This window comes from Vidua macroura, chromosome 6 (genome assembly GCF_024509145.1).
Source record: "Vidua macroura isolate BioBank_ID:100142 chromosome 6, ASM2450914v1, whole genome shotgun sequence".
Lineage (NCBI taxonomy): Eukaryota > Metazoa > Chordata > Aves > Passeriformes > Viduidae > Vidua > Vidua macroura.
Genome location: NC_071576.1, coordinates 35,134,763 through 35,150,981, shown reverse-complemented (window position 1 = coordinate 35,150,981; position 16,219 = coordinate 35,134,763). Strand labels below are relative to the sequence as shown.

The window sequence follows — 16,219 nt, the reverse complement described above, 5'->3', positions numbered from 1 at the left end:
ATACAAGCTTTTAACTTGCTTACCTCCACAGATCTCATTGCAAATACACAGACAGATTTGTATAGATAATGAAACCAATGACAGTTCATTTGAATGCTATCAAATACATATTTTTCCATGAAAGAATAAAAATACTGTTACATGATGGACCTGATACCTTTATCCTAACAACTGCTTTCTTGTTTAACGAACTTGAAACAACAAAAAGCGCCAAACCACCCTGGAGAAACCCAAAATTAGAACAATTCTTCCTCTAGCCTAAAATGTCTGAACACTGAACACTCCCCGATCAGATAAACTTCCTTTCTAGTCAGAATTCTCTTCCTAAAAACCCTGTCAGATACTATTTTTGGTTTGGGTGCTTTAGGCAATTCCACCAAGCCTATGAACAAGATAAATTTTTTATTTACTTTTTTAAAATAACTAAGTTCATGAACACTCAGCTCTAAAACTGACTGTAACTCATTTAAAACTTAAATAACAACACAGCAGTTTCAAAATACTATCCAACACAGGGAAACATTCCAGCATACTTAATTCAGTGGTTAATTGTGCCAGGAAAGGTATTTACTTTTTATTATTGTTTCACTAATAGTCATGCTGTCTTTTGACTAATTAAAACCAAGATTAAAAGCAGATACTTCAGATACTTGGATAAAACTCCTGTGAATTTTTCCAGGCAAGGTTCAGAGCAGCAATGAAAAACCATCTGTGAAGAAGACACGTACCTCCGGCTCTCCAACGGGCGCCCATCACTAGAGATGCTTCGGGGAATGTTGGCTCGTTCTGGGGGTGGCATTTTTCCCTCTCCTTTTCCAGAGCTAATCCTAGATGGTACTGGGCTTTGGACTTGAGATGGCACCTGAGCCACATGAGGTCCTTGTCCTTTGCTCGCATTTCGCTGCCATTTGTTATTATTTCTGAAGGGAAATTTGAATTCATATGACATTCCTTCATTCACTTTGTACTCCATCACTGGCATACGGTAGTTTTCTGAAGAACTCCTGGAAATTAAGAAATTAACATGCAGCTATAAAACATAAAAACATGTGTCCTGTTCACAAGAAGAGAAATCTAAAGACAGAAACTGAATGAATTCTATGAAAGTATGGGATTTTCTTTTTACAAAACGTTTATTTAACAAATTTTAGAAGGCTCACACAAGAAAGAGGACCAGTGATGGTGAGAGTCTGTCTCTTCATCCTGGTGAGTGATGCACAACAGACTATCATGGACTCTGCCTTGCTGGCCTTTCCTCTGATTCTCACACATTAACAACCCTGTTGTCACCATCTCTGAGCCCTAACCCAATGCCTGTCCTTGTCTATCCCTCCAGAAGACATTACAGCCACCCATTCCAGCATTCCAGTTGGTCAAGATGATACTCTCCATCTGATACTGGGCTAGAAAAGCTAAAAAGATATGTTAGAAGGGTAGAATGGGATTTTAGAACTTACCTGCACCCAGACAAATAAGACCTGAAATGTTTGTTCTTTTTGAGACACACCTTTCTGATGCACAGACATTAAAAGACAAGAGTCATGTGAAATAAGGCACCATACATAACTTTCAAACACCTTTGGCTTTGGAGCACCTCAGTTGATAAATCTGCACATTATGGAAAGACTTGCTAAACTGTAGATGCCAAACCCCAAAGATGCCCATTGCTTCCTAAGGAACAGCACAGCATAAAAATCTGACTAGAACAGGACATAAGCTAATGTAGCCCCTATAAGAAGCAGGGCAAACTTCTGCATATATTTCAAATGAGGCACTTGGAAAAAAGATGTGATCTTCCACTTCAGTAAGGATAATTTTGTCATTTCTCTTGACAAATGTATATATATCTGAGTGAATACTAAATGAGTATGTTTTATCATGATTACTTTATCTACATACATCACTCTCTAATGCAAAGAAAAATAAAAAATCAGTGCAAAATTTTGAACCCACAGCTCTTCCTCTAAGCAACTACACCATTAGGGGTGAGAAATATTAGTATATCTTCCCTGCAAAAAAACAGAAAACAAGACAGAACTTGTTATCTGACTTGTTTGCTCACATAAGCAAATTGTGTGGTCTAATAGGAACAGACAAAGTGAAACTGTCAATGCTGAGGTCTTGCTGCCTACAATATATTCATTTTGTAGTTTTATGCTGGTCTACCCTCTAGCCTTAATGTCTAAATTAAATTATCAGTTGGAAGGCATGAGGTGTGCTTCTGAAGTAGGCCAGTTTCACCTGAAAGTCTCCCAGGCCTCTCTGATGTGATCCACTGCACAGTAGACAGGGATGAGCAGGAGATAAAGTCACTCACAACTGAACTACAATATTGATAATTGATATCCTTTGTTTTTTCCTTTCTCTTCATATTTTATGTCTCTGCTATTCTTTCCCTTGTGCTTATGTACTTAGTTTGGGTTTCTCTTTTTCCGCCCACAACGTACTTACAGTTTAACAAGCAGGAATGCACAATTTCCTCTTAAGGCTGTGTCCTTAGTTTCAAAGGCAGCAATCAGCCCACTAAATGAGTTCAGTGGCAATGTTTTAATAACCATGGTTTAGTAGAGACTTAACCATAACAAGGCTTGCCTCTGCACAGGGCATGAGAATGTGAATTGGGGTATCTGGATATATTTTTGCATCTCCTACTGACCTTGTACATGCACCTGTTGCCAAGTCAGCTTATCTAACTGCATTCCTGATCTTCCTTCCAACTTCATGCCAACCAGTTTATTAGGATAGGGACTGCTTCTCATATGAATGTAGTATTCCAAGCAGAACACAACTTCATTTTAGTTATGGTCTGCAGAATTTACTGTTACAGAAATACTCAGTAACCTCCAGAGGACATAACAAAAGGACTCCAGTTGCAGAAAACTGATTGCCAAAAGAGAAACTGCTTTGTGCAAATACTTAACTGAAGTCTCTAGTAATACACGTAGGATAGCTACAAATTTAAGACACAGTTCTTGAGCTTTTATGATTTAGGATAGAGTGGGGGGGATCAAGAGTTGCTTTATGGAATTTTATAACTAGCAATAACCCACCATGAACATTTGCTCACTAGACAGCAGCAACAAAATTCTCTGAGTATTTCAAAAAGTGCAGTCATTTCTCTTACTGCTATGGGTTTGGATACACTAAAAGTAAGCCTGGTTTTGGCTGTATTTAATTTAGTTCAAAAATAATAGGATCTGTGCTTTCCACACTGATTTTTCTGCTCTAATCCTTTCATGATGATTGCAGCTGAACTTTCCATTTGCTCAGGCTGCTAAATACTGCACAAAAGCTTTCCAAATATCTCATGAGTGACCTTATGCCACTCATCATTTTAATCCCTGACATGTATTCAATTTTCCACTGACAGCTAAAAGACAGCTAAAAACTCCTTTTCTCTCTGCTCCTCTTTGGCTAGCATTTACAAAAGAAGTTCATGCTGCTTACAGCAAAAACAAACATGGAATTTTTCTTTTACACAAATATCAGGTCTTTTTTCAGAGATGCAATTTCATATCAATATAATAAATACGTGTTAAAGTTCAGCTCCAGCCTTAGGCATGCAAAGTTTTAGCAATTACACCTACAAAGATACAGACTGATTAAAAAAGAACTGCAAAAATGCTCTCTCAGTCTCTCACTCCAAGGAATCTTCTGAACTTTGGTAACTGTACTTACTTCTTGGTAAACCTATCCTCAGCCTTCAGCTAGTCTGTGGGCAAATGTATTCTATTAAACGTCATTCCATTTTAATCACATAGCAATATTTCCAGTATACAAATACAGGATGTCAGGAACATGTGATTGGGACTTAGTGATGTGGCTGAAGGCTACAGACAACACTGAGAATTCATAAAAATTATAAAAGTTTTAGTGCGAATTCAGGAGAAACGGAAGGACTTAATGTCCAGTTTAAGAAAAATGAACACATTATTGCTTATTTCTGATGAAGCAACAGTTTTAAACTATAAAAACAGCAATATAATTGACATGAGTGTCAGGCTTAATATAGATAGGGAGTGAGAGAGATGCAACAAGATCTATGGAGTAAAGAAGAATAACCATTTGCAGCAATTTCTCTGGTCAGATCCATACCTTTGAAAAACCCCCATCATTTACAGCCTTACTTATTGTGAAAATAGAAGCATGTAAGTCTATTTCTAGCTTTCAAGAATTATATTCACAGGCATTAAAAACTATCAAATTGAAAAGTAGGCAGGAACATGTACAATCAATTTTGATGCACGCTAGCCACACAACTATGACTAGAAAATTGTTTGATTTCCATGTTCAATTCCATGGTTCCATGAACTGCTTCACACATGTTATTACATTTCAGTATTCAATGAATATTTGGGGAGCATGGAGATTGAATATGGGCAGTTTCTCCTGCTCTCTTCCTTCCAACCTTAAAATATTGGATGCTGTATTATAATTATACTACATTTTTTTGGAGGCTAGCACTCTATGGTGGCTCTTCCCACAAAACAAGATACAATTTCAGAGCAAGCACAGTGACTGTAAAATACCTGCGTGGTGTGCAGTCCTCATAGGGAGGGACAATGACGACCTTCACTGTAACTGATGTCCTGAGCAGATCAATCATTTGCTCGTGGCTCAGGGTGGCCACAGCCACCTTGCAGATCTCCACCAGACGGCTGCCCTGGCGCAGCCCCGCCTGCCACGCGTAGCCGTAGGGCTCCACGTCTGCCACAATGCCCTCGTAGTTCACATGGAAGCCCAGCTGGCCCAGGCCATTCCTGCGCAGAGTCATCTCCACGGTTTCACAGCCCTTGGTCACAAGCTGGGAATTGAAATGCAGACAGTATTGAGACATCTCTGGGGCTAACAGTGGTTTAGGAGCTCAAGTTTTGAACAACCGACTCCCTAGGATCATCGTGGGACACAATCAAGGGATATATATTGCAGTCCTAGGTACATAATCAGCTGAAATGAGTCTTGTTGCTCAAACTAAGATTTTCAGTAGAATCTGGTTACTCAAGTTCTGCCTTGGAATTTTTACTGCACCCACAGGAATTTTAGAAGATACATGGCAGCACACAACAGAAAAACACATGGAGTTAGACAAGCATCTCTGTCTTTTACACTTTAGTAACCAGAAAACACTCTCCATTTCTGGCTGTTTCAGGAAATGGCAAAATAAATTCTCAGTCAGAACTGGTAGCATGGTAGCTAATGGTACCATGTAGCTAATAAGCACAGTAAACTGGGGATTGTGCCAACTCTTCCATGTAACATGAGCGTCAATGTCATCAAGATAACTTAATAGGGCCTAGTTTCCTTTTTTTTTCTGAGCATGGATGAGCATGATAGATGTTTTGAGCATGGATAGATGTTCTATAGGGAGATACCATGATTCACTGCATTTTTAGTTTATCATATGCATTCAGAGTATATCTGAAGGTTGCAGTGGGGATTGGGACTGCACCCTGCTGGCAACATAATAAGTTAGTCTCAAAGATATTGCAGATTCGTTTGAAACAAGATACAGCAAGTCTATGAAACAGAGAAAGGGAAGGAAAACAAAGAAAAGAAATAATGTGACACTTCTGTACTTGTTGTGTGGAAGCAACTTATGCATCTGAAGGACCCGGTCTTTTTAATATGTTAACACATTTTTCACACACACACACACACACACAGCCAGCTGAGACTAGCTGATATCTGATAAAAGTGAAAGCAATATTCGGTTTTGAGAAACAGAAGCAGGGAAGTCCTTATAAATTTCACGATAAACAATTTCAACAGTTTTAGGAATCCCAGACATTATTTAAACTGAAGCTTTACTTGGCCAAGGGGTGAGAGGAGAAAACAAAGAAGGGGAACCAAACAAGAGAACACATTCTAACCTCCAGCCTTTTGACGATCTCTTTGATGTCATCAATGTTGCTGATGAAGCTCTCCAAAGAAACACATTCACCTCTCTCATAGAATATTTTGATATTTGTGTCTGTTGAAGTCCACCCTATCACATCTCGACAGGAGCAATTGAACACCACGCTTTTTGTGTCCTGTTCAATGAGGACTACAAACTCATTAGAGATGCCTAGGAGACAGTCTATTTCCATACCCTTGCTGTAGTCTTTTGCATGGACACTCCAGACAATAGCACCAGAACTATAGATTTCTGCTCCTGGATAAGGTTTAGACTTTTCCTTCTTTTTTGAAGCAAGTGAGATGAAGGGGAACTTGCCAGAAGGGTCAATGGGCGTGTTGGTGACATTCTTCTCTGCCAAGTCTTTCAAGTACTCTTGCCGGGTCCTGGTGGCCATCGCACGGAACTTTTCTGATTTATGAGCAGCATTCTCTGCATTAATGACTTTGGCCAGTAAGAAGTCCCTGAACACATTTGATTTAGGAAACGTAACACCTTTTGGAATAGGTGGGCCAAAGGATGGTACATCTCTGGATCTTGTCACGGCAACACTAAATGAAATAAAAGAATAAGAAACAGTGTTTCACTCTAGGCAAATTCAGCAGTTTTTGCTTACAGACAATACATTCCCTCAATTTTTCTTTTATTTTCTCAGCAATACACCTAAATTTACATATTAATGTTGCCAGCGTGGAGATTATGCCCCCTTTACTACATAAACAGAATGCCACTTTTTTTACATATAGGCATTTTTGAGTCATTCCCAGTCCCACAGCTTAAAAAGAGCATCAAACACAAAACTGGAGGGTGTTGTTTTTTTTTTTTTTTGGATAAGTAATCACTCATGAATGGCAGTTCTGAATTTTGTTTGTTTTTGGTATAAAAAGAAAATTTCTAACTCACACTATGAGACAGGCTAGCTAGAATGTAGCTACTTAATACTGAAAAGTTCATCTGAAAGCAGTGTCAAGTGTGTGACCAACACTAGAAATACAGATTAAATGAACACATTAAAAAGATAAAGGCAATGAAGTCATCTCACAAGGCCAGTTCCACTGCGAAAATCATCTGGTGACTGAATACATATATACATCACATTACTGCTTTGCATTTCATGACTGAAAACCTCACTAGCTGATATTGCACGCCAGTGATAGAAGATGACTGAAAACACCAGAAATAGGAAACTTCTGAGAAGTTCAGAGATACACTACAGAAACAGATACGTTCTTTTTCAATTCTTCCTGCACCAAGTGATGGACTGACAATAAGATTGCCTTAGGCAACAGGGACCAGCTTAGCTATTCTCAATTGTCAATTCTCTTTTGATATAAATCACATGAGAGTTGTTTGACATTCCAATCCAGTATCATTCACTTGGCTAACTATCCTAAGAGACTGAAACTCTACTTCGACAGTTTTGTGACAAGAAATGTTCCAACAGTCCAAACAGGATTTACCACATATCTGTAACTAGATCTCAAAAATCATTAACGAACTTTAGCCAAGATACCATGGTAATGGAAATAAAGAGGAATAGGATAAAACTTGACCACATTAGGAAAGTATGTGGTGTTTCACTTAGAACACAGGCTGGTATTATTTTCACATTTTGATTTTATCTAAATTCTTAAACATAATCAGAGAAATTCCCCCAAAAAATTCAGTAACTAAGATTTCAGAGTATGAGAGAGCATATAGGAACATCAAAAATAAAAATTAAGTCACCCACTCTACAACCATATCTTCTAGTTTTGAGTGGTAAGGTGTTTTGTTTGTTTGTTTTGCTTTTCCTGTTGTGAATTGCTTGGGGTGTTTTTTTCCTTTTTTTTTTTTGTTTTTTTAATTACTATATTTTCTGGCAACTGATATTGAAAGATGTCATTACTGTCATATTTCCTCCCTATGTATACCAGTATATCTCAAAGTATGCAACAGGGGGTGCTCATGAAGCAACTGACTCATCTCTAGTGGTCCTGAAGAATCTGTTATTAAGAAATGGAAGTCTAAGCGTTAAACACAATTACTGAATACAATGAAAACCTACCAGAAACTATCAGCAAGATTTTGTTTGGTTCAGTTTTCAGTGTCATGAATCATAGGGATAAGAATTCAATCTTTAACACATGCTGGAGAAGTTTTAAAAAGTGAGCAATGCTCAGAGATGCCAAACTTTTGAAATATTGTTTATCTTAGTTGGGAGAGAGAATCACTGGCCAAGACAGCGCTTGACTTTATTCCTTTTATGTTGTTTTTAAATATAAATTCCAGTACATTTTTATGCTATATGGTTTCCTGTTTTGTCTAGAATTATGAATCCATGAAACTGTTCCAAATAATTTAGTGAAAAAGAGGTCAAACTTACTTTGAAAAGTCTCCTAGAAAAAACTTTTCATAATAGAATTCTACAAATTTTACAAATCAAGTTTTTGCACTGAGAGGACAAGAAAAAACAGTATTTCAATCAAAGAACAGAAAACATACAATGTCCTGGTGGTCTTGTGTATCAAAATGAACACTGACATTCTCCCAACAGTTTTGCACACCTGTTTCCCCTCCCCTTAAAACTTAAGCCTGTACCATCACTAAAGCCAAAATTACTATTAAGCATCCGATGAGGTTCCAGCCCTTATAGTTATAAACACTTGAAAAATGAGGTGATTCAGGAGTCTGAAGGTCAAAAATAGAGCCCTCAGATACTTGACTTTATTACAGTTTAGCAAGTATCAATCATTCCTATGCCTTTCAAAAGGAAGACAATATATGCAGTCCTATTACTTAAAGTAAGAGACAAAAGCAGATCTATGTTTTAATATGCAATTCAAGTGAAAGATGCATCTGCATCCCTTGTGGATGCATTTCCTACGTTCCCTTTGCTTCAAAATCACTTTGTGTACAGGGTAAGAGCTGAAACATATGTCTAAGAGTTTAAGAAAAGCTGTGTTCACATAAATTATGCAACAGCTGAATTTTTCAATAAGCAGTCTGAAAAAGAGTATCCATATGAACATTCTTAGTCCAGGAGAGTTAATGCATATACAAAGTTCAGGATCAATTTCAGAAATGCTCTGTGAACTTTACCAAACTTCTGAGGACAGAAAAGCCTCTAACCCATCTATATGTACTCAAAAAATAAAGAATACACCAACTCATACACAGCAGTCTTAGATTTTCCTCTAAATAAGCACTTGCCTTAAGAAAATACTTGAGTGAATATTTGTATTTCAGCAAAAACAAGTTAATTCTAAGGCTACCTCATTTCAAGATACATGCTCTAAATCCACTGGTCTGACATTTCATATTTTAAATGAAAATGCTTTATAGAAGTTTTCTGAGATCAGTCAACATTTAACAATGAAAATACTCTAAGAGTTCCGTATATAACAAAGGTAAGAACTTCCATTGATAGTAAAAAAGTGTCACCCAGAAACATTATTTCTATATGCTCGCAATTTAGTTTAAAAATTATACTACTAGGAATATCATCTTGCACTTCTTTATTACAAGTTACTATCAATTACCATTTTCTATTTTAATCATATTGACTTTAAGGTCATGTTAAGACTTTATTTTTTCCTGCATAATTCTCTATCATTTCTTTGTTGGTCTGTAATGAGGTAAGAAATGAAGAAATGAAGAGAGCTTAGCTTCTTCCTGAAAGGTTAAGTCACACTTTTTCACTGTCTTAATTTCGAAAATAGAGCATACACTAAATGACCAAATTATCTAAGCAAAAAGTGGAAGTGATTTTTTTCCTTTTTTCTATTTCTATCAATGCAAAAATATTCTTCTAGCATACTCTTAAAGAAGATAATAAAAAGGAAGTGAGACGGCAATTCTAAAATAATTTCCAAGTGCTTGATATGCGTGTGTGTGTGTACTCACAGCTGACAGCAGCAGTCTCCTCACTGGGCGTGTTTCATCTACATATTCGTGTGTCTATTTACTCTTTAAAAGAGTTCTAAATTCACATGACTCAAAACCTCCTTAACCCTCCTGCTTCATGACATTTCCCTACTGAGAATTTAGGAGAAGAATGACAGCTGGCTTTGCACTCATGTGTTCAGTGACTGCAGCAATAGCTACCTGTAACAAACACTGTCAGTGCAGGGACCGTGCACCCTCACAATGACAAAGACGTGCTGGAAGTGGGAGCGGATGTTCTTTGGGCTGAATGGTTGTGCTCCAGGCTCCTGGAAAACTATTGTCACAATATCATTTCCAATATGTCGTTTTCTCAGAAGCTTTAATGAGCGAAAAAGAAAAAAAAAGGTTAAAATAGACTTTTCACAAATTTCCAGTCATTTATTTCTCATTATTATAAATTACTATAGCACATTTTCTTTCCCCAAGTGATACTTCAAGTTGAAAACTGAAACAATTGGGGGTTATATAACAAGTACCAGAATTAGTTGTTCACCTAATAAATTTCAGGCATGGTTGTTTTCGTAACAATTTCATTTCTGTATGTAGCATAGAGGGTGAACTTATAAGAGAAAATTTTAAGCTAAACAAAGGGGAAAAACAATTCCTGTGAGTATCAAGAGTAATCTGTGATACATGGAAGCAGGAAAACATCCCCCATTCTACACATTTTTACAAGCCAGTGGTAGGTTCTATTTGAAGTTGAAAATAAGCTTACATTGTCCTTAAGACATGCTATAAATAATTTCCTGGTAGGCTTCTTTCAGTAAATACAAGACTACAGTACAAGAGAAGGTGAGCCACAAAGTAGTAGAACATTTAGTGTACAAAAGCAAACTAAAAAGAATTCTATGTTATCTTCCTTTGTAAAGCAAAAATCTCTATTTTATTTGCAGAAGTCCAAAGCACCATTTCTAGAATAAAATGTATATACATCATACAAAACAATATGGCTTAGTGTTAAACAAGACCAGGTATTTCAGTGTAACAAAGCAGTTCTGCCCAAATAGTATTACATAGAGTTTAAAAAAAAAAAGGGGGAAAATAAAGGATCTTGACAAAAGGATTTTGGCTCACGTATTCTTGTGTAGTGTGCTGGACCACCCACTCATTATCTCTGTGCATATTACAATTTGCTGAATGCAAACCTTAAACGGCAATTGACTTCGCTGTAGAAGGTTTAGAATTATTTCGAATCATCAGGTACGCTGTGGTCCTTCTGACATGTGCTACTGACATTATTGCATACTATTCACATCAAAGTAATGCACAATCAAATAGAAAACAGTCCAATGAAGAAAAATTTATGGTGTACCTACAATCATCTACTTTGCTCATCTCCCTGACACAGAGACTGCCACCTTTACTTTTCATTCCTTAAGTGGTTTTTTGCTAGTAATGCATAAAAGTTCTCATAAATACTCAGTAGTTCATCTACTTCTGAGCCCATCTTACCTGCTGCTTGTTGTTTGGAGTATATGGCAACATAGTAGAAACATGGAACATGATTTCATAGTCCTTGTATGTTGTGTACAGGGAGTGAGTACCTGTTGAATCAGCTGCAGTTACAGAAGACAAAATAAAAATATTATTAAAAATAAGTTTAAAAACAAACTTTAATTATTATTAAAAATCAAATCAGCCAAGAGAAGAATTTTTATTTATCCTCAGTCCTAGCTGAAATATCAGCAAGTAAGAACTTAAGAGTTTATTCACCTGCCAAAGCAAGTGTCTCATCAAGACAGCCTGTGCACTTTTGCATACTTTTCCCAGACAAAAACTTGTTAGGGAATAGGCAATTGATACCGGAAAACCTTGAAGAAAGACTATGTAAGCATGAAAAGTGACAACAAAGTCTGAGATGACTTTCAGTTATCAAATATCCACCCAATATCTCAGAATGAAACTCAGCTGTAAGGAATGTGAGAAGACTTCAGCAAGGAAGGCAGACATATTGAAAATGAATACCGTGATCAAACACGTAATGAACAGCAAAGGAGCTATAACACACAATAACAACAGGATGAGTTCTCCTAAGCATAAACATCAGGACTTGAAATTAACTGTAATGAAATCAGGTAGCACCTTCACCACAGCAGCTGCTTTATGGACAGGAACAGTCAAAACCCCAAGCAGGATGCCAGCATGCTTATAACTGATGATGAAAAAAGCCCACAACACACAACAATGACATTATGATGCTGGTATATTAATCTAAGATAATCTCACCTGTTTTGAGTTCTGGCCACCTTATTTTAAAATGAGTTACAGAAGAGAGAGAAGGGATCCAAAAACAAGCCACAGAAATAATTAAATGTGGATGGACAGACTTCCATGTGGAGAGAAAATGATAAAAACTAGGATAATGAAGTTTAGAAAGAAAAATGAAGACAAAGTTTAGAAAGAAAAATGAAGGGGATATTACTCAGTTTACAAAGTGTTGGTTGAAATCAACACCTGACTACAGATGAATTGTGAACTTATTTTCACTTTCTTTCACTCTAAAAAGTGACCTTAAAAATGTGCCATTTATTTAAGCAGTAGCACATTTAAAAATGAAATAGTGAGTATATGCTGTTAAATACAACTTATATCCACAGTGCAAAAAGCCTGCTTTCACACACCATTTGAAAAATAATTAGTTTTATATATGGAACAAAGCATTCTGGCTATTTGAAGTTATATAAACATGCTGCTAAATTATATAATCCCAGCTATTTATACCAATGTATTTTAAAAAGCTGTTAAAAACTGTTTCTTGGCATTTTCATTAGCAGAGAGATCATGTTACTAAGAAGATAACAGATTTGAGATTTGTGATGCATTTACAGTGACATAAATATACAGTTTATGTATCTAGATTTTAAGTATAAACTTTGAGAAGTTTATTCCTTGTCATATTCAGAATAATAAAATAGAGATAGCTTTACTGTAAATGAAACAAAATGATCTGTAAAATGAAATGGAAAGTTTTCTATATTATAGCCACATAGAGATTTTTTGCTTTCAAATCACCTATCTATAATAAAAAGGGAATTAGAAATAAAAGATTCCTATAACCTAAATATTATTTTAATAATTTAATATTAATATTAAATATGCTAATCATTTTCTTTTAAATGCTGATTAGAACAGCAGAACAGCTGAAAGGGGATCATTTCATCTTGCACTGTGTTCACAGCAGCTTCTGTCCTCTGCCTGATCACTGCAGTGCACACCCAGGAAGGCAGATACACCCAAAAGTTGCCTAAACATCAATGCAACTTCATTACAGCTTTATCTGCTGAACAGTAAATAAACTGATTTGTACATCATCTTTTAGAAACAGAGCATACAAAAATATGACAAATAATTGGAAAAGGGGAGGAGCAGGTGCAGAAAGGTAAGTGAGACAGGGGAATGCAGGCCCTGAAAGAGGGGAAGGGAGTCAAAAGGCATTGGGGGGAATAGAATAAAGCAATTCTGACCAAAAATATTATAGAACACCTACATATTTAAGCCAAACTTTCAACTTTCCTGGCAGAATTTAATTTTAGGCAGAAAAATGTTTTCTGAGAACAGCACTGATTCTGCAAACTAAATAATCAGGCTACAATCCAAATGACACATTTAATAATTCCAATTTCCAAGCACTTTACTGTTTAAATCTTTCCTATTCAAATCCAACTACTAGCAGAAGTCCATATGCACTATGACTGTGCATCTCTCTCACCATTCAGCTTTTCTGAAGTACAGAATACTTTTCCTGAAGTACACCACCATAACTGCAGGTGTTTGTTTTAAACCAAATCACAGCTATTGCAATAAAATTCAAGACTGTGTACTGGAATAACATCCATTATTTCAGGGTCAAAACTGCAAGCCAGCAATCTACTTCTATTTAACAGAGGCCTAAGGGATCTTTAAATTCATTAGCACCTTTTTACACTGAAGACATCCCCTCTGGCCACCAATTTGTGGCACAGCTACTCATGATGCTTTCCCAGCCTTGCCTCATTACTGGATCTGGTCTCTCAGCTGAGTAGTTGATCCTTTTTCCCTTCCAATCAATTATCATCTCTAAAAACCTTCCTTTGTCTTCTGTCCTTCCAATGATTCTCAGCTATATTCACAAGGATTTACAGACTCAGCTTGAAGTTTTGGGTTTTTTTTAAACACCAATAGTGCTCAAAACTGGCTGACAACCACCAGCATGCTGCTGACAATCCACAGCTTCTACAGCAGTTTAATCTCTGTGCTAGAAACTCTATAAAAACCATTATGAGTAGAGAACCTGACTCCCTGTTTCAAAGAAAAACATTCCAAGGAATTGTAGGAGAACGAAAAGTAAATTACGCTGATAAGGCAGGACAGCCATTACTACAAACTACAGTAGGGCTCACAATAAAAACCATAAGAACAAATATTTTCAGAGCTTAATGTCTCTCCCTTCTACCTTTGCTTTGCCAGCAGCTGTCAACACTACTCTTGTCATACACAGGGATTACACCAAGCACTCGTGATCAACTTCCATAATATCCAAAAGTATATGTGTAACACAAATGCAGATAAATGGAGATGGACTTCCCCTCATCCCTATTTCTGCTTCTCAAGCAACTTAACATTTTAAGATTTGTCAGTCTCCCAACAGAAGCCTCAGACCCAAGAGTAAGTCTATCATTATTTCCACAAGGTTGGAAAGCTGTTATACAGTGCAAATTAAGAAGGTAATCTATCTGTATTATTTAATTACAAACATCAGGGTTTCTTGACAACCCCTAAATGAAATGTCAATTCAAAGTCCATTCATTCCCTAGATTTTATTATCTACTTAATAGCTTATGGTTTTATTCTTCTGATGTCTTAATCAGAAAATCATGCAGTATATAAACATTTAGTATGGAAACCTACTATTATTAGCTTAGTTTATAACCCTATCAAATTGATAAATCATAAAATTCCCAACTCATATTAATCAACTTCCTTTATTTCCCACATCAACCACACTACCACTCTGTTGGACACACAATCATTGTTACCAGGTCTAGCATTATCAAGCTGATCCCACTTACCAATTTAAAATATTGAGAAGCAAGACTAAGTGAGGGGGAGGGAAATAAAGCATGCATTACAACTGGAAAATAAAGTAAAATGACTGAAGTTAGAATTTGAAAGATCACTGTGATGTTTATTATTTTAAAGTGATGCCCATAAGCTTCCTAGTCACTGTGGGATAGGTGACATTTTCAAGCTCTATTTGCTATCCAAAGTCTGCAGGCTGCCAGGAGACAGACTGTTTCCCCTCTGGTAATTCTAGAAATAAACAAACAAAACTTGAAAAGTAGCATCTCTTTTTCACAGTGGTACTGGCAGAGATCCAAAACTAAAGCCCTTGAAGGATGCAATACACTTAAATAGGCTTTCACTTAGTAGTACGCATGAGATTCCTCCTTTTAAGGAATTGGCTCTGTTATGGACACTTACTAATTAGGACTCGGACTCTAAAAATTTCTAAGAATAACTGTTCTGAAACTGCCTTTTGCTAGAGCAACTTTACTTTTCTAAATTTGCAAAAATTAAAAATATCGTGTTTCCAGAGTACACATAGACAAATCAGCTCATCTCCATGCAGAGAAAAATCTTTCCACATCCTACATCATGCAACTGCTTTCCACAGCTTGCTAAGTATTGTCAAAGGTACAGAAACTAGCCAAGTAGTGTACATAGATCTGACCTTTCTGACAAGCCAATGAACAGACATTTGTTCTTATGCACATCTTTGCAATCAACTGTGCTGCCACTGAACACAATTCTTCTGCAGGAAAATTTCCTAAGTAGAAAGACTGCAAGAACTATTTCAAGACAGGGCTCTCTAGCAACAAAAGGGCATAGAGCTGGAAGATGGAGAAGCTCAGTTCCTAGCTGTAGACCTAGCTGTTTCAACAAAACCTGTAAACCTAAATCACAGTAAAAAACCACAACCCTCTCCTTTGCAGGTCTCTGTATTAAGGCCAACGCAAAAGGACTGACTGATGACTTAAGGTAGCTACTGAAAATGTATTGCCTGACTGTATTCTGCTGTACATATATTCCCCACACCTGAGATGCAGCTCTTGTGACCATCTCTGGTCTTTAGCATTTGCTCTACCACTAAGTGGCTTTTTTCCCTATTTCCTGTGTAGAATATGCTTTAAGTGTTTCCAAATGCAGCTGTCCAAAGAGCTGAGTGTTGTGCCCGCAAAGCACCTTCTCTTTCAGCATTTCCATCTGTGCTTTGCACACTGACAGAAAGGAGAGCATACCACCATCAAGATCAAATTAGAAATGTTTGCTGCTGTTGTTCACATTTGCTGCTGTCCAGACGTACTCATTAAGAACTCATGCATGCTCACACGGAGTCATGTGTTTTCTCAGTAATCC

The 16,219-nt window shown here is 36.8% G+C and overlaps 1 protein-coding gene across 4 annotated transcripts in view; it reads right to left on the bottom strand.

Annotated features, from left to right (window-relative positions):
- SIPA1L1 (signal induced proliferation associated 1 like 1) overlaps positions 1 to 16,219 on the bottom strand; it is a 197,449-nt gene that overhangs the window by 36,003 nt on the left and 145,227 nt on the right. For all 4 annotated transcript variants that reach the window (XM_053979928.1, XM_053979931.1, XM_053979929.1 and 1 more), the window contains 5 exons: positions 11,276 to 11,379; positions 9,983 to 10,140; positions 5,871 to 6,447; positions 4,530 to 4,804; positions 729 to 1,004 (listed from right to left, as the gene is read on the bottom strand). In XM_053979928.1, the coding sequence (XP_053835903.1) occupies positions 729 to 1,004; positions 4,530 to 4,804; positions 5,871 to 6,447; positions 9,983 to 10,140; positions 11,276 to 11,379 (1,390 nt within the window). The remainder of the gene's footprint in view (positions 1 to 728; positions 1,005 to 4,529; positions 4,805 to 5,870; positions 6,448 to 9,982; positions 10,141 to 11,275; positions 11,380 to 16,219) is intronic.